This window comes from Prunus mume, linkage group LG1, assembly GCF_029339155.1.
Source record: "Prunus mume cultivar Tortuosa linkage group LG1, ASM2933915v1, whole genome shotgun sequence".
Classification (NCBI taxonomy): Eukaryota; Viridiplantae; Streptophyta; class Magnoliopsida; order Rosales; family Rosaceae; genus Prunus; species Prunus mume.
The window spans coordinates 26,536,988-26,554,763 of record NC_142698.1 but is presented as its reverse complement, the minus strand read 5'-3'; the positions used below and the strand labels follow the sequence as shown (position 1 = coordinate 26,554,763).

The window sequence follows — 17,776 nt, the reverse complement described above, 5'->3', positions numbered from 1 at the left end:
GGAAGTTGTGTTCATCTGATTTTTCTTTTAATTTTAATTTTTTAAATATGAAAAAGTGTGAATTTACCATATTATCCTCAGTTAATTAGTAATTTCAATTCTTAATGTTTGCATTAACCAAAGACATTTTCTGATATTTTGAATGTTTTACCATTCTCTGCCTTTTGTTTTATATATAGAAGATAATAACCGAAAGGTAAATGACATCCATCTATGTCATTCCAATAATTTTTATAAGTTGTTTGTATAGATAAATTTAGACATGTAAACATTTATATATATAATATATATTTTTTAACTTTACACAATTATATATGTAGAAATAATTAAGAGTATTACAACATGTATCTAGCATTTCTTAATCATGATTTGAGTTATTGAAATAGCCCTTGTATACAACGAGTAAGGTTTTCTCCCAATCTCAACTTGTATTCATCATGAACCAACAATCAACTTGTATCCATCATGAATAGATTCGGGTTTCTATTCCTCCTGTTCTTTTGATGATACCATAATTTTGAAAACTAGAAAAAATTGAAAGAGCGATTTTGAACAAGACAATACATTTTGCCAAGCATAAATAGATTCCTTTAACTTTCTTAATTCGTTCATTTGCACCCTTACGCTACGTTTGGTGGGCCAATAGAACTACACTGTCATACTAGAGTTAGTCACAACTAGATATCGAACGATATCATTCATGTGAGTCGAACTTGAAATTTCTTCTAATCAAGTCGAGACTCGAGACAAATACCACCACCACTACTTTCTTTACTTTCTGTATATGTGCTGGTTTCACCCGAGGACAATTGTGCTCCTACAACTACAATTATCTTTATCAAACTTTAAACAGTTATCCATAACTTTCACTTTGTAGTTACTACTTATGGAAAGGTTATCCAACCCTAGTAAAGTTTTTAAGCCACCAGCAGCTTTTGAAGACCCAAAAAAGATAATCTTTTGGTTCTTAAAAAAATGGTAACAAAGTTACAAAACCTAATGAACATTCGAGAAAGTTTGATTCCCCACGAGCTGTGTGTGTATATATATATATAGTTATATCTCCTTTGTTTCTCTTTTCCAATGTATAATCTTAGAAATCTTACTTTCTATCTGGTCTCGTATTTTGTACTACTTACCAAGAACATGAATACGTGCCGCTAGTGAGAGACACAAAAACATAAGAAGCATTGCTGAGCGAGCTCCCAACGTGCTGTGCTTGATGAAGGCCTCTTAGATCTGCTGCTGCTTTCTGCTTTCTGCTTCTGCTTCTGCTTCTGCTTCTATTTCTGCTTTTGTTGCTGCCTGCCAGCCCATTTCCACTCTGTAAATAAACCAGCCAGAAAATCTTTGAAGGTAAGAGAGATTTAGAAGCAGAGAAAACTATACATATAATTAGAAGGTATGCAGTTTTGTTATAGGAATATGTGCAGGAGCCATGTGAGAGTTTGGTATGGGGAGGGATGGGAGGCCAAACCTTTCCGACAATCATTCTATCTTTCTTGTGTTTTCTCTAATCTCAGTCTTTTTGCCCATTAAAAGTGCTCCCTTGCCCATTATCTTTTCGTCCCCTTCTCTCTTCTTCCTCTCTCTCCCAATTATTTTCTTCAAATAAACCCATCAAAATTAAGCTTATTTGCCATATATATGGAGTAGTTGAGTATATATTCTTCTTAGGACAATTGTTTTTAACAGCAGCACACAAGTTCACTTGAGGTACTACTTGCCATCTTATTTTCTTCTATTTCTTCAATTCTACAATAATATATTCCATCTGGGTTCCTCAGAAAATGGAAGAAAATTGAATCAAACAAGCTTTTAGGTTCAATGATGGTTTCAGTTCATCAACATGATCACTTCTTTTGTTTTGTTTTGTTTTTTTTCTGGGATCCTGGATTTTGATAAATTAAAACCGTCATTGAAACTTGTTTTTTTTTTAATAATACGATCGATAACTACTTGAGCTACAAGTTTTTTTTTTTTTTTTTTCTTGAGACTTTATATGCCAAAGCCAAAATGATGCCTAATTTACAAGGTGTCTGTTTAAATTCTCCATCTCCGCTTAATTTGGCTTGGCAAACTTATTGCCTAAGTTATTTATTTTTCTATATATATGAATTTATGTTGTGCCTATGTTTCAATGACTTACACAAATTAAGCTTTTGTTAAATGTCATGTGATCATGTCTTCTGTGAATTATTTCCCACTCATGGGCATGGCCAAAAGCAAGACAGGACTGTGGTGGCACACAGCCCCAATCTAAGCTCCCACCCTGACCTCTTGTTCAAGTGTCGGTACAGTTTGCCATTGAAATTCAAAGTGCATCCCAGCATGTCTATTCTTTCAGTCACCTAACTTGTCTCTCTTGGCCAAACTCTGCCCTTAGAAATATGAGGTGCTCAGAAAAGATCTATAACTTAACTAACCCAAAGTCATCAGTTGGGTTACGTGATCTGAGACTTGAGATGACATAAACACCCCTTGAAATTCCTTCTATTTGCTTTACTGATTTGTTTCTAAGTCCACATCAATCCAAAAGTTTGCACATCACCACTCTTGTCCCGAGTCTATTGTTCATAAAGCCAGCCATCCAACACCAACTCTCACACACTGCAGCCCCACAGATGAGGCTCATTGAGTGCAAGGAAAATAAGCATTAGTCCACAATTGTCTATCACTTATGTGTGTTGACATGGATCATTCATTCTATTTCACTCCCATTTTTTGTAATATCTTCTAGGCGTTAGCCATATCGGGGTCCAACTTGCAATGTGTTGTCATTGTTATCATTTACTTTTGTCCCATTTTAACTATTATATTCATGCGGAAAAAAAAACAGAAGCTAAATGAGACATTATTTAGCTACATATAACTATGATTAAACGACAAAACTTCCGATAAACATTGAAATTAGTATGGTATTAATGAAATTGTTGGATAACTTTTTTCATATGTGATTGATTTTTTGTAAAAATGATCTTTAAAGAAGTTTGATGATATAGCTCGGAACTAATTAAACATGCTATATTGTCAGACTCTTTGAGTAATTTAGATTTACAACCTAACATCTGAATTATGATACTAATATCAAAACATCATTTTCATGGACATGGTGATATAAGCACATGACATTTGTTTAGATAAAATTATTATTATTATTATTATTATTTTTGTAAGGGTTTAGATAAAATTATACAAGGTTTATATTGCAGGCTTGACTTAATAATTTTTCTTTTGTTATTTGATATTCATGCAGAGATAATATTATGGAAGACGAACCAGACACAACGCCACCTTCTCTCATCCCACCATTCCCAAGAGACTCACGCGGCTCCCTCGAAGTCTTCAACCCCTCCTCCTCCTCCACCTACTCCACTTCCACCTCACCTTTCCGCTCCCAACACACGTGGCAAAGCTGGATAGACCCACGTGGTGGCACCACCCTCGAACCCGAGCCGGTACCCAAACTCACCTCCAAGTCCACCCGAGCCGACGACATCACCACCTCATGGTTGGCCCTCAAGGACGACGACGCCCCCCCAACAGCCCCATCTCCACCGTCCATTCACCACACAATCTCCGCTGTCGATGGGAACGACAAGTCGTCTGCTCCCTCCGACGACGCCGCTCAGAGAGCCGCGGAGTGGGGGCTGGTGCTGAAGACGGACACCGAGACGGGGAAGCTGCAAGGGGTGGGCGCTCGGACCTCGGGAGGACCCGACGACCCGAATTCCAAACCGGGTCAGAGCGGCGCCGCTTCTTCTAGAAGGACATCGAACAATTCGGTTCAGAGCTCCGGCGAGTTCTCGTCGGACGACGTCTTCGGAGGGAAAGAGAGAGGGATTCCGAGAGCTTCGAACGATTTGAAAGACGCGCTGTCGACGTTTCAGCAGACGTTCGTGGTTTCGGACGCTACTAAACCCGATTACCCGATTATGTACGCCAGTGCCGGGTTTTTCAAAATGACCGGGTACACTTCCAAAGAGGTTATCGGCAGAAACTGGTACTGTTTTACATTTGTCGGTTTTTTTTTTTTCCTTCATCGCAATACAAATGATAGTCTAAATTATTATCTATTAATCTAATTTACTAAATACTTAAACTTGGATGCAAGCTCGGAAACTCATCACCCTCCTCATTTGACCTAATTCACTTTATATTAATTTAATTTATCAAAGAACTGGAACTTAAGTGCAAACGAACTTGGGTGCAAATGATAGCCTAGCTCAGTACACTGGCCAACTACATTTGCTTGATTTTGATGTGTTTTTACTGTGTTAATTTTTTTTTGGGAGGGTTTTGTTAACGGTAATAACGGTCTGAATTGGGAGGAGGGTAGTTTTGACAATTTGGGATTTGTGGGGTCCACTGTTTGCAGCCGGTTTTTACAAGGAGCGGGCACGGACCCGGAAGACGTGGCGCAGATAAGGGAGGCTTTGGAAAGGAACACGAGTTACTGTGGGAGGCTACTGAATTATAAGAAAGATGGGACCCCTTTTTGGAATTTACTCACTATTGCCCCCATCAAGGACGAGACTGGGAAAGTTCTCAAATTCATTGGGTTAGTCTCTTTCTTTTTGGATCTTTTTTTCCTTCTTATATTTGAATGTTAGTTTGACTTATTACCAATGTGTAAGCCAAACATGTTGAAATAATGATCTACTTAATAAAGTTGATACAAAAATAATATGCTTAAGTTACCGTTCAAATTGACAGTATAACAGTATAACATATCAAATATGAAAAAAAAAAAGTTTAAATTTACTGTCCGACAACAAAACATATGAAATAAGAGAAATTTTTTAATTGGTTTATGTAATCATGGGGTGTGGGGTCGTAGAATTTCTACTGTAGAAACATGCTCAAGCACCTGATTGACTGAGTAGCAGCAAGCGGCCAAACATACACACACGTAAAGTCTAATAATAATGATCCTACTTTTGTTCCAAACTGGGCAGCCCCATTCTATCGACTTCACTTTCCAGATTCAATTTCGATATCATTGCACTGGATTGTGGACCTTCCTGTCATGAACTTTGCCAAGTAGCCATGTATATGTTCTTGCTGCCATTCGAATTCGATACTCGATGGACGGTGATGGATGGACATGGACATGGACATGGCATGGAAGACAAGGGGGGAATCTTCGATGGGGAATTTTTTGCATGCATGGGATATAATTTTGATACGTTGTTTGCTGATTTGGCAGAATGCAAGTGGAGGTGAGCAAGCATACTGAGGGGTCCAAGGATAAGATGCTGCGTCCTAATGGATTGCCTGAGTCTTTGATTCGATATGATGGTATTGTACCCTTCCCCTTCTGTTTTTGTTTTCTTTACCAGATTTTGTTGGGGCAAATAATTGAACCAATATTAGCCATGAACTACACTGTTTGATAAAAAATGAAGAGACTGATAAAGAAATTTGCTCCTGTGGGCTTTGCAATTACTACAAATATTCAACAACAAAAAAAACCATTTAATTCCGAATCGGAAATGGAGAAATCTGTATTTCTACAGAATAGAATTTCTCATTCCCATTGTTGTCTCATTGCAACCGCCCAAGTTGAAATTGTGGAACACTATAATTTTTGTTTCAAGCAAGAACGTGGATGCTCTGTGAATTATATTTATGTTATTTATCTTCTCTAAAGTAAGCCAGAACTTGAACTGAGCATCGGTTTGGTAGTAGAGATCAACATAAATGTTGTTAAACATAGTATTGCTTTCTACCAGTCAAAGGTTTTTGTGCTAAATTGCCATCAAACTCTAGCTTTTTTCATCCGAATATGGCACCCCACCGGCATATTTGACATTGCCACTTGATGGACTAAACGTGAATCATGACAATAATTGCCAGATTGTCTTAGTTTTTGAAGTGATAAGACATGGCATAAAACTCTTTCTCCAGTTTTTCTTTGAGCTAACTGATAACTGGTCTTATTGCAGCTCGTCAGAAAGAAATGGCTTCAAATTCAGTATCTGAACTAGTGCAGGCAGTGAAAAGACCCCGGTCACTTAGCGAGTCAATGAATCACCCCTTGTTTAGAAAGTCAGGAGGTGGCCGGACAGAGGAGAGAACAGAAACGCTAGGGAGGAGAAACTCAGAGAGTGTGGCTCCACCTAGACGGAATTCACGTGGGGATCATCCTAAAATCTCAATGCAGCGTATCAGCGAGTTGCCTGAAAAGAAACAGAAAAAAACTAGCCGACTTTCTTTCATGGGGTATAATTTAATTCACAACTTCAACATTCACTCTACATTCCTTAGTTGAACCTAAATAATAAGGCTTTTATTTTCCAATCCTATTTCTCCATGCTGTAGGAGGATTAGGAAAAGTCGTACCATTGAGGAAAGCTTTGACACTGGAGTTCCAGTGGATACCTATGAGAGTGACAATGATGAGGAGAGACCTGACAGTCTTGATGACAAAGTAAGACAAAAGGAAATGAGGAAGGGTATTGATCTTGCCACAACACTGGAACGTATAGAGAAAAACTTCGTCATTACTGATCCGAGGCTGCCTGATAATCCCATTGTAAGATAGCCATTTAAAACAATTGGCTTTATTTTAACAATGCTATACAAATTTTGTGATATGAATTTTCACCATTGAGACGAAGATGCAAGATGTAAGTATGTGATATCTCTGAGTGTTTGTGTTTCAGATATTTGCATCTGACAGCTTTTTGGAGCTTACGGAGTACAGTCGTGAAGAAATATTGGGAAGAAACTGCAGGTGTGCTTATTTATAAACTATAAGTTCCCATTAGAGAGTAAATTGGTGCCACTTAAACCTGAATATAAATTGAATTTCATTTGAAAATGGCACTTTGATAAAATTGGTAATTTAAACTTAGACATCTGAAATTCAATGCAATGGAAATGACTTAGTAAGATGGAGATAGAGAAATACAGATCATGAAGGATACAAATGATACCTCCATGCTCTTTTCTACGTTCCTTTGGTAAATGCATTTCAGCTACAAGCTAAGTTATTTTGCTGGTCTGGCAAGTAGCATTTAGGTACTCAATGATGCTAATAACCTTAATCAAAGGCATTTGCTTTTCCAGTGCTGATCATCCCAAAATTTTAGAACTTAGAAGAGCATTCTGATTTATGTTGTTGCTTTGGATGTTGTAGGTTCCTGCAAGGACCTGAGACTGATCCAGCAACTGTGAGGAAAATAAGAGATGCAATTGACAACCAGACTGAAGTTACTGTACAGCTCATCAATTATACGAAAAGTGGTATGCTTTCTTTTGCAATTTTGAATGTATATAGCATGAAAGACTGAGTTCATTGTGGAAGGCCTAACATTATTTTTATAGTAATGCTAAATTTGAACTTGAACCCTAATAAAAAGTTAACTTTTACACTTTTGTGATTAGCTAAAGTCTTTTGCTCTCAATTCAGGTAAAAAGTTCTGGAACGTGTTTCATCTGCAGCCTATGCGTGATCAAAGGGTACTCTCTCAGATAATCTTTAGATGAAAGAAAACACTCTTACTGTTTGATAATAAAAAACAAACATACAAATACCAACAACAGAAAAGATGGTGGAACCGAATGACATATGACATTTTACTTGTTTATGTAAACAGGGGGAAGTTCAATATTTTATTGGGGTACAACTAGATGGCAGTGAGCACATTGAGCCCCTGAAAAACTCTATTCCTGAAGATACCGTAAAAGAGAGTGAAAAACTGGTCTGAACTTTCTTCATAATTTTCATTTCTATTGTATATTCCTAAATTATGCTCTTGAATGTCTTTCCAGTGTTAAACTTATTGTATACAATATACACCAGGATTTATAAGTTTTACAAATTTGCTTGATGTCTACTGTCAGGTCAGAGCAACTGCAGAAAATGTTGATGACGCAGCAAGAGAACTTCCTGATGGAAATATGGTAATGGCTTGTTGTTAATCCATGTCTTTTAAAATATTACAGGTTTACAAATTTGACAGCAGTTTTCTCTACCTGCAGAAACCAGAAGATCTGTGGATGAACCATTCAAAGGTTGTTCACCCAAAGCCTCATAGAAAGAATAGCCCCTATTGGAGAGCCATCAAAAAGGTATTGATTTTTTCAGTTATGCATGGGTTAGTGGGCAGCATGTAATGGAAAAACACCTCTCTTTTTCATAAATCCATTATAATAACTTTGGTTCACAAGTATATTATCAGTTGGCAAACATAACATGGATTTATCTTCTACATAAATTGTTTAAAACAAGTAGCAGGGCTTTCTTCTATTGTGTTTCTTGAATATCTTCATCCGCTATATCATGGTAGATTTCTGAGTAAACCCTGATATTGCAGATTCTAGATAGTGGAGAGCAGATAGGATTGAAACATTTTAGGCCTATAAAGCCCTTGGGATCTGGTGATACTGGCAGGTTCATATTTTCTTTTGTCGCATTTTTACCTCAGATTTTCAGTATTAGTACATGGAAATTGATGAATTTTAATTACATGGTGGATCTGATTCAAATCCATTGAATGATAAAACTTATAGATCTTTAATATTAACTTCTCATGCCATGTTTTAACTAAATTTCATGCCTCCCTGGCATGGGGTTGATGCATTAACGAGTAAGAACAGTTTTTTTAATTGTGAACTCAGCTTAATCACTCAACATTATATGTGCTTATGTCAGTGTACATTTGGTGGAACTCTGTGGAACTGGCCACTACTTTGCAATGAAGGCTATGGATAAGGGCATCATGCTCAATCGCAACAAGGTACGTAGTGAAAATCTGAAACTGATTTTGTGTTACCCTGCTTACCTTGTTTTTACTCATCATTAGGCGTCAAGTTTTTAGGAACATTTTAAACTGCCACTTTCATATCTCTTTACAGGACTCCTTTCATTCCTTTCTTGCAGGTGCACAGAGCTTGTGCAGAGAGAGAGATCCTCGACATGTTGGATCACCCTTTTCTTCCTGCATTGTATGCATCATTTCAGGTTAGAAACTCTAGTATAAATAATACCTATAAAAAGATAGTTACAAATTACTGATAATTGGAGGAACTGTCAGGACGTACTGCTGGTGATAATTATTTGATTAAGCACCCTAGAGAGAAACCTTTGCTTGCAATTGTAAATTCATTTTCTTGCTTTTGGCTCATTGCATTTAGCTTGCTGCTGGTTTTCAAGTTTCCAAGAGTCAATGATGTTGCTTTACTTACATATGCATTTCTTCAAACTCCAACATCTATAAATTCTTTGCAGACCAAAACACATGTTTGCCTGATTACTGATTACTACCCTGGTGGAGAACTCTTCGTGCTTTTGGATAGACAACCCACGAAGGTCCTTAAGGAAGATTCTGTGAGGTAAATTACATGAAAAATGATAATAATTCTTAGGTAAAAGACACAATTGGAAATTTTTTTATGATGCTAAATAAATAATATCTAATTTTAGTTGGTCAAGTGTGTGATACTTTGATTCCCATTCTATGGTCTTACGAATTTCATTATTAAGAACTGACTGAATTCTGTGTTGTGTTGTTGATGCTTGTAGATTTTATGTTGCAGAGGTAGTTGTTGCATTGGAGTATCTTCACTGTCTCGGTAAGTTGTGTGCATCATTCACACATCTTTTTTAATTTAATATATGCATATAAATAAGGACAATGACGCGATTATGCAATACCAATTAATATTTAATATTTAAAGAAATTTTTATTTGACAGCATGAATTTTTAAAATATCTAATAAACCAAATTCAAGTTTGTAGTGGAATATTTCATATATAACTTCCCAGCATATTAATATGCAGTTGCCTGACAAAGTATAGTAATCACATATGTATGCTTCCATCTTCAACTTATTATATTGACCCTTCTGGTTTTCTTCCTTGTAGGTATAATTTACAGGGATTTGAAGCCTGAAAATGTTTTACTTCAGAGCAATGGGCATGTGTCCCTGACAGATTTTGATTTATCCTGTTTAACATCTTGCAAACCACAGGTATCGCACCTTTAATCTTCTTACTTCGGAGATTTATTATTTAAAGAAAAAATAATTGAAAGAAAAATTCCTTGATATTTTTAGACGAGAAAAAGTCTTTTCCACTCCTTGGTTTTGTTTAAAATATAAAAGGTTAAATTGACACCATTCTATTTCATCTTATTGGCACCTCCTAGAGTCGTTATTAACTGGGTTATGTTCTTCTTTCAGCTTTTACTCCCAAGCATAAACGAAAAGAAAAAACAACATAAAGGTCAACAGAATCCAATCTTCATGGCTGAACCAATGAGAGCATCAAATTCCTTTGTTGGCACTGAAGAGTACATAGCTCCGGTCTGACACTTTGTCATGATCTTTTTAATTATTTTTCTTAATAGTTCCTTGATTGAAGAAATGCACGCTTCATGCCCTTATCTTGAAATAACCAACACCTTTTTTTTAGAGTGGTGATTTCCCCACTCCTTTTTCTCCTATTTTATCCACTTACACTCCTTTTTTAGAAAAAGGAGTGTAAGTGGATAAAATAGGAGTGGGGAAATCATTGCCCTTTTTTTAAATAGGAAAAGTGCATGACATAAGCACCAGTAACGCAAATTATTAAACTTCAATATTTCTCTGTTGCATATGCTATGATGAATTCCCTTGTTATGTTCCATTCTATAACATGCCACAGGAAATCATTCAATTGCTAGTTATACATGAGAAATCTCCATGTTTAGTTGCTTAAGCTTCCTCTGGTTTGATTGCTAGTCATACAGAAAGTGAAAACATCTTGATGAAGTTCATAACATACTAAGGCTTGAAAGTTTTTAATCCAGTTACCATTAGGAGTTTGGTTGCTAAGGTCTAACTTTCTAGTTGTGCTAGTTAAAGTGTAGAAATTTAATGTGGAATCAAGTCGTATAGAATCCTGATCAGCCGGAAGGAAATAGGAAATTTATCCTTGCTTCCGATACCCTCCCATCTCAATGGAATTTTGTTTCATTATACCTTCCAGATGATTTAATGTTCTACAGTTGTAAGTTTATAAAGGTATAGATATCTTATGTAGGATAAAAGTAAAATAAAATTCCCATCATCAGGAAGTAAGAAGATATACTTGTCCTTGTTTCTCAAATGAGATGGTTTGTCACCAACATCTCACCAAAACTGTTTCATTACCTTCCTGATGAGATGTTTCTCTCTTCACAATTAAATTGCGAATAGATTAAAACTTTCAAGTTATGTCAAACTTCAGAATCTTTATATTGACTGCTCTATGTATTTTCCACTTGCAGGAAATCATAACTGGAGCAGGCCATACTAGTGCAGTGGACTGGTGGGCTCTTGGTAAGTAATTTATTCTATTTTGTGTTCAACGATTCTTTCTACTTATAATATGTAACCTGTGCATAAGAATGATGAGGAAATATCTTCATCTCCTGATCATGGGAATACCGTAACTCTTCAAATTTGTTACTGAATTTGCATGAGTTGTGCATCGAATGACTGGACTCTAAACAAGAAAGCATATAGTAGCATTTACTTCAGCACAAATACATGCAAGACTAAATTTAAACTAATCACCTTCCATCTGGCATCTTAATTTGCTGATCTACTGCATCCTTTTTTAGGTATTCTTATCTATGAAATGCTCTATGGCTTTACACCATTCAGGGGAAAAACAAGGCAAAAGACATTTGCCAATATTCTTCACAAGGATCTTAAGTTTCCAGGAAGTATATCGGTGAGATTTACTGTTTGCATGTATGCATATACATACCTATATAAATGTGTATTTCTTTGCATATATATATGTCTGTATGTGCATATGCGTCTCAAAACGTATTTATGATTGTATGTTGTAGTTGGAGGAGTCATTAGGATCCATAGAATATAGTAGTTCATAGAACATAGACTTCATTTTTCCTTACCAAACTAGAGTTCTGAGTTAAACATATATAGAAAATACAGAGTGAAAACTTACCTCTCTATATGCTAAAGGCATTGTGTCTTGATGCAGACAAGTCTTCAAGCAAAGCAGTTAATGTATCGGTTGTTGCACCGCGATCCCAAAAATAGACTGGGCTCACAGGAAGGAGCAAATGAAATTAAGCGCCACCCCTTCTTCAAGGGTGTCAACTGGGCTCTCGTCCGCTCCATGGTAACACCAAAAACCTTGCAAATTGCAATGCATGAAGTATAAAATGTATCATATATGTGAATTGTAATTCAAGCTTATAAATTAAGAAAATTCAATAAGGTTATACTAATGTGCAGAAACCTCCTCAACTCGATGCACCTCTCTTTGCAAAAACTGAAGCCGAAAAGGAAGCGAATGCTGTGGATCCTGAGATGCAAGATTTACAGACAAACATTTTCTAAAAGGTTTATGCTGTTGCCAGCATGATTTATACCTTGTTTGCTTTCTCAGTTAGAAATATCATCTGCTGCACATTTGAGTACTTGAACTGCATCTCACTTGCGAAACCACGAAGACAGGCTCTGGAAAACCCCCATCATCTTGCTGAAGAATTCAGGTCAAACTAATTGATCTGCTTGTGCGTTAAGGTTGACAATATTTCATAGAGGGCTAATCTTGGATGCTGTTGCACTTTGTTGATGGAACTTGATCAGGGTTTTAACAATTGTTTTGTGTGATGTCTGCGAAGTGTAATGTTTCTGTAATCTATGTCAGTTTGTACTCTAAAAATTTTGTAAATAAATTATATTCATTCATCCTGTTTGTTTATGTTTCTGTCCTTCTTATCTATGCATGTTCTCTACTTCTTTGTTCACCATGGCTCAATTCTACTATGAATGAATAGAAACACCAGATGTCTTGTCTCAACAACAAATTCAAGTTTGCATTTTTTTCTCATGCTTCTGTGAGTTTGAATACATGCCTATCCGAACGTAGACAGATAGACATTCAGATATCAAAACTTAAGCTCTCAGGAAAAGAGCCAACAATATGTAGTCTCTTCCTACTTGTGAAGAGGCCGAGAAGCAGACAAATGTAGATAGAGAGAAATGATTAGATACAGCCCCCTTCACCATTCACCTTGCAAATCAACGAAGAAGTGAACAATAAGAACGGATGGTTTCGAACATAGACGTCATGTAAATAAAGCTCTACTACCATGTCAGACAAAGACGGGAACCTATAAAAGAAACTGTTAGGTAACATTTACAAGGTTTTTCTTGGATGTTTTAGACCTGTATAAAACAACCAATCGAAAAGTCATAACGAATTGTAATGCTTTGGAAAAGTTCATAGGAAAGTATCCAAAATATTTAGCTGAAATATCACATCTCCTTTTCATTACACTTTTGAAAGTCTGTTGTCATGTTTGCTGAGTCCGACAAAAGTATTGAGAGCGAGAGAGAAAGGGACATTAATTTCTCTAATTCTGTCGTGTGGAACTTTTATATGTATAGAAATCTTCAAATCGATCATGAGTAGCAAGAATGTCACAAAATGCCAGTTTTTTGTGATTTGAATGTTAAAAACATGGTCAAAACTCTCCCAACAAATTGTTGTATATGCATATGCACCTGTGGGTCTTTTGTCATGTGGTAAGTCCCACAGAAGAAGAAGGGTTTTATTTTTCTTTCTTAAAAAAAAAAGGTATTTGTGAGTGAGAAGCAATGCATACCAAAATTATTGCAAGCTGCTCATGTGGAAGCTCCAAGCAACCAACAGTCACCCAACTAGTTAATGCTTCTTTCTCACACACTGGTAGAGGTAGCTCTAGTTTTATGTACATCTTTACCTATTTCTTTGCATTTATTGGGCGGTTTATCTTAAGCCTCATTCTTTGACCAAAAATTAATAATCTCAAGCCTCATTCTATTATATATTATTGACTTTGCACAAGAAAGCCAATGGGGCTACCCTTGCACACCACAATGATGCCTTCTTGGTGCTGTCTTGAACATCCTTGCTCGGTTTGGTCCACCCATGTGGCTCTTGATGTTGTTTTATGAATTATAATCATGCTTGGTTGTAACATTCATTGTTAATTCTTATGTGGCATTCCCGCCCATCCAAGTCATCTGTGCATCCCCTACTACTTTAAAAATAAATCATCTTTACATAAACGAACGATAATGCTATCGTCAATCGTTGTTGACTCGCACAATTTTTTACTATTGAATACATAAAAACTCCCACAATACATCAGCAGTTAAAAATCAGCGATTAGCATGGCGCAGGCTCAACAAAGCAATGTGAAAAATAGATTCTGATAACTAAACATGGCATTGCCATACATGATGCAAGTAAGTTATATAAAACTTTTGTTAAGTTAGATTGAACCCAAATGACTGTTTCTCATCTGAGACACGCCCTTAAGATTAGGGGGGCAATCATTGGATGCTTGTAGTTTGTTGCAATGGCAGGCTTATAGCATCAGGCATCAAACATATGACAGTGTGTACTACTGCACAGAAAGCTCAGACTTCTTCTGCTCCCATTTTTATATCCCGAATTTCTAGGTCCTCCTCTGCAACTAACTCTCTCTTTTTTATCAACCCCCAGCCAAAATAGAAAAAAAAAAGATAAAAAGGAAAAAAAAAAAGAAGAAAAAAAAATCTCACATTGTTACCATTATTATCATCATTGTTACCAACTGTGATTATTGTATACTAAAATCAGGATTTGCACTCTCTGCAGTCTGCTCTGCACCAAACAAACATAAAGAATCTCCAACCTACTGGGCTAAACCAAAACCATTATCACCAAACATCCAAGATCAAAAATCAAAACAAACTAAAACCCATCTAAAATAAGTTTGTAAGATCCATTTTAGAGAAAAGAAGAGGCACAAATAAACTAATGGGCAGCATCAGCATGGCCTCTGTCCTCTGACAGCTTCATATTTTTTCTAATGAAGTTTAGCACTTATAAGCAGAGACTGAGCCATCTAATAAAAGATTATTTACATCATACATATGGGTCCATAGCCGCCTTCCTCCTCCTCCTCCCTACCCATAATTACAGCAAAGCAAACAAAACAAAAAAGGTACCCAGTGTGCAGCTATTTTAGTCCCCTCCCTAATAATGCTACCTTCTTCCTTTTACAAAAGAAACAGTTTTTTTTTCTTTTGTTTCTTAGGTTCGTTATTAAACATTTACACCATTTACAGACCTCTCTCTCTCTCTCTCTCTCTCTCTCAATTTTCTTGGATTCCTACTTTCTCCACTTTCCCGGAAAATATTTTACTTCTGCTTCCCAGGAAACTATTCTTTATTAATTACCCTCTTCACTCTCTCCTCTCTCCACACCCCCATAATTTTCCTCTTCACTCTCTCTCTCTACCTTCCCAGAAAATTTCACTTCTTGATTGATTTTCTTACCCACTTCACTCTCTCTCCAATCCTCCAAGAACCCATCACTTGAATCCCAGTACTTGGTTTCTTGCTCAGCCACTCAACTCTCTCAGTGAGCTCCCAGAGCTCCAATGGCCGCCGAGAACGCACTAAAATCTCGAGAGGTCTCAGCCATGATCAAACAGGGCTTCATCTCCGATCAAACGCTCTCATTCTCACCATCAAGATCCATATCCAAGCTCTACTCTCCCACTTCCTCGCCCTCAAAGACCCTCTCTTCTCCTCCCCCACCACCTCAACTCGCCGGGTCGACTCAGTCTTTAACTCGCCCGAGTCAGTCCCAAACCCTCTACGAGATGATGTCCGATGAGCAACACCGAGACTCCAAGCTCGCAGACCGAAAAGTCCACGAAAAAGTCCACAAACTCCTCCAAAACGCACCGTTCCGAAACCCCAATTGGGGAGGGCTAGTATCCGGCGACGTGAGGCTCACTGTGGTAGCCAAGGACGGGTTCAGGGTCACCATGGACGTGCACAAGAGCGTTTTGGCCGCGAAAAGCCGGTTTTTCGCCGATAAGCTCCGAAAAGATCGCGGGGTTTCTCACTGTGTCGAGATTTCGGACTGCGACGATGTTGAGGTCTATGTGGAAACTGTGGTGTTGATGTATTGTGAAGATTTGAAGAGGAGGTTCATGGGCGAGGAGGTCTCTAGGGTTTTGGGCTTGCTAAAGGTATGTGCTTTGGCTTTTACTTTTGCCTTTTCTTGACTGTAGCAATCAGCATTTCTATTTCTGGTTTGTCTTATCCTGTGTTTGGTTGCTGAGAAAGTGTTTGGGTGAGGCAGAAATCTTTTGTTTGGTTATTGGTTTTCACTTTCGAGATAAATGGTAGAAGTGGGAATACCAGGAAAAATTCTGAGGCTAGCCCAATTAATTGGAGATTCAGTTTCGTTTACTGAACAAGTCTGTTTCTTTGGGCAATGTGTAAAAGCTACACGAAATTTGAAAATAAGCAAAACTAATTTTACCAAAATTACAGAAGTGCAAACGAAAAAACCAATAACGTTTTTAAAAACAAACAGTCCCATCTTCCATTTTGCAGTGCAAAAGATTGAATTTTTGTTCTGTTTTTTTTTTTTGGGGATTTTTTGCTGTCTGATTTTAGCTGGGTAGCTGTATTAATTTGGGTTCTTGAGGATATGTTTGGACTATAAGGAAGAGTAATATGTTTTTTGTTCATTGAGTTTGCGATGTTGAATATTTGTACAATTACTTTTGTGTTGTAGGTATCTGCTGCTATCATGTATGATGAGGGGATTGGCTCATGCTTGGAGTATTTGAAAGCTGTTCCATGGTCTGAGGAAGAAGAGGGGAAAGTTATATCTCAGCTCAATGAACTTCAGCTTCATGATGACTTGGCCAGTGAAGTTCTCCTCAGAGTGTCATCTGAACCATCCACTTCTGCAAGAGCCGATGAGATCTTTATGAGGCTGCTGACCGGTGTTCTTCAAGCAAAAGATGATAGGGCTCGTCGTGAAATGAAGACTCTCATCTCTCGGTTGCTTAGAGAAGATGCAGCCAGTGGCAGCAATAATAGGCTTGATGTCTCTAAAGAAACCCTTTACCATCTTTGCCATCGGTGTCTGAGTTCTCTTGTCCTGTGCCTATCTGAAGCCACGGGCATGGATGACAGTAGGAGGGATCGCGGGGTTTTAATGGCGGAGATAGCAAGAGAAGCTGATAACATGCAGTGGATTGTTGATATTCTGGTAGACAAGAAAATGGGTGATGAGTTTGTGAAATTGTGGGCTGATCAGAAGGAGCTCGCAGCCCTCCATTCGAAGATCCCAACCATGTACCGACACGAAATCAGTAGAATCACTGCTCAGCTATGCATTGCAATTGGGAGCAGACAATTGCTTGTGCCCAAAGAAACAAGATTTTCTTTGCTATCTACATGGCTAGAAGCTCTTTATGAAGACTTTGGATGGATGAGGAGGGCTTCTTTTAGATCTATTGATAAGAAACTGGTTGAAGAGGGGATAAGCCAAACCATTCTTACACTGCCCTTGCAGCAGCAACAGGGTATCTTGCTCAATTGGTTTGATAGATTTCTAAACAAGGGCGACGACTGTCCAAACATTCAGAAGGCATTTGAGGTCTGGTGGAGACGAGCTTTTATTAAACATGTATCGGAGCAGGAAAATACCCAGTTGCAAATAACTGTGTGTGATTATCCAAGCTGAACCAAGTTCACAAAAGCAACATTTCTTTAGTTTTCTGGATCAGTCTCTGTATATTCTCCTCCTGCTTTAATCAATCCTTCTGGAGTGGCGCTATTGCCATATCTTATTCTACTCTACCATCACTTTCTAATAAGTTTTTTAATTACAATTAATCCTTGCATAAAATTACTTCACAGAACATCTTTTAGAAAAAGAGCTGGTGACATAAAAGAATGAATGGAAAAGAGCACTGTCGA

General features: G+C 37.5%; 2 protein-coding genes across 3 annotated transcripts; both read left to right on the top strand.

Annotated features, from left to right (window-relative positions):
• The first annotated feature begins 962 nt into the window (after positions 1-962).
• PHOT1 (phototropin 1) lies at positions 963-12,712 on the top strand. Of its 2 annotated transcripts, none has more exons than XM_008224321.3 (23): positions 963-1,356; positions 3,257-4,003; positions 4,379-4,561; positions 5,210-5,301; positions 5,949-6,225; positions 6,325-6,538; positions 6,669-6,739; positions 7,145-7,251; positions 7,418-7,467; positions 7,605-7,709; positions 7,852-7,911; positions 7,990-8,079; positions 8,325-8,401; positions 8,663-8,747; positions 8,891-8,971; positions 9,239-9,342; positions 9,533-9,582; positions 9,875-9,981; positions 10,192-10,314; positions 11,259-11,310; positions 11,595-11,707; positions 11,984-12,124; positions 12,241-12,712. In XM_008224321.3, exons 2-23 carry the CDS (start codon positions 3,267-3,269, stop codon positions 12,343-12,345), a joined length of 3,024 nt encoding a protein of 1,007 aa, XP_008222543.3. In that variant the 5' UTR covers positions 963-1,356; positions 3,257-3,266; the 3' UTR covers positions 12,346-12,712. The 2 variants fall into 2 exon arrangements, with proteins under 2 accessions (XP_008222543.3, XP_088911719.1); XM_089055593.1 differs by lacking the exon at positions 963-1,356 and adding an exon at positions 1,422-1,716.
• A 2,321-nt stretch (positions 12,713-15,033) lies between these two features.
• Positions 15,034-17,656, top strand: LOC103322412 (BTB/POZ domain-containing protein). Its single transcript, XM_008224330.3, has 2 exons — positions 15,034-16,026; positions 16,581-17,656. The coding sequence occupies exons 1-2, from the start codon at positions 15,427-15,429 to the stop codon at positions 17,538-17,540; spliced, it is 1,560 nt and encodes a 519-aa protein (XP_008222552.1). The 5' UTR covers positions 15,034-15,426; the 3' UTR covers positions 17,541-17,656.
• The last annotated feature ends 120 nt before the right edge of the window (positions 17,657-17,776 follow it).

What these genes read in the sequence shown, in the direction of transcription:
- PHOT1 (XM_008224321.3), top strand. Translation starts at nt 3,267, where the DNA reads ATGGAAGACGAACCAGACACAACGCCACCTTCTCTCATCCCACCATTC. An exon ending in TAAAAGAGAGTGAAAAACTG is followed by an intron (nt 7,710 to 7,851) that starts GTCTGAACTTTC and finishes GTCTACTGTCAG; the next exon opens with GTCAGAGCAACTGCAGAAAA. An exon ending in AACTTCCTGATGGAAATATG is followed by an intron (nt 7,912 to 7,989) that starts GTAATGGCTTGT and finishes CTCTACCTGCAG; the next exon opens with AAACCAGAAGATCTGTGGAT.
- LOC103322412 (XM_008224330.3), top strand. Translation starts at nt 15,427, where the DNA reads ATGGCCGCCGAGAACGCACTAAAATCTCGAGAGGTCTCAGCCATGATC. An exon ending in GGGTTTTGGGCTTGCTAAAG is followed by an intron (nt 16,027 to 16,580) that starts GTATGTGCTTTG and finishes TTTGTGTTGTAG; the next exon opens with GTATCTGCTGCTATCATGTA.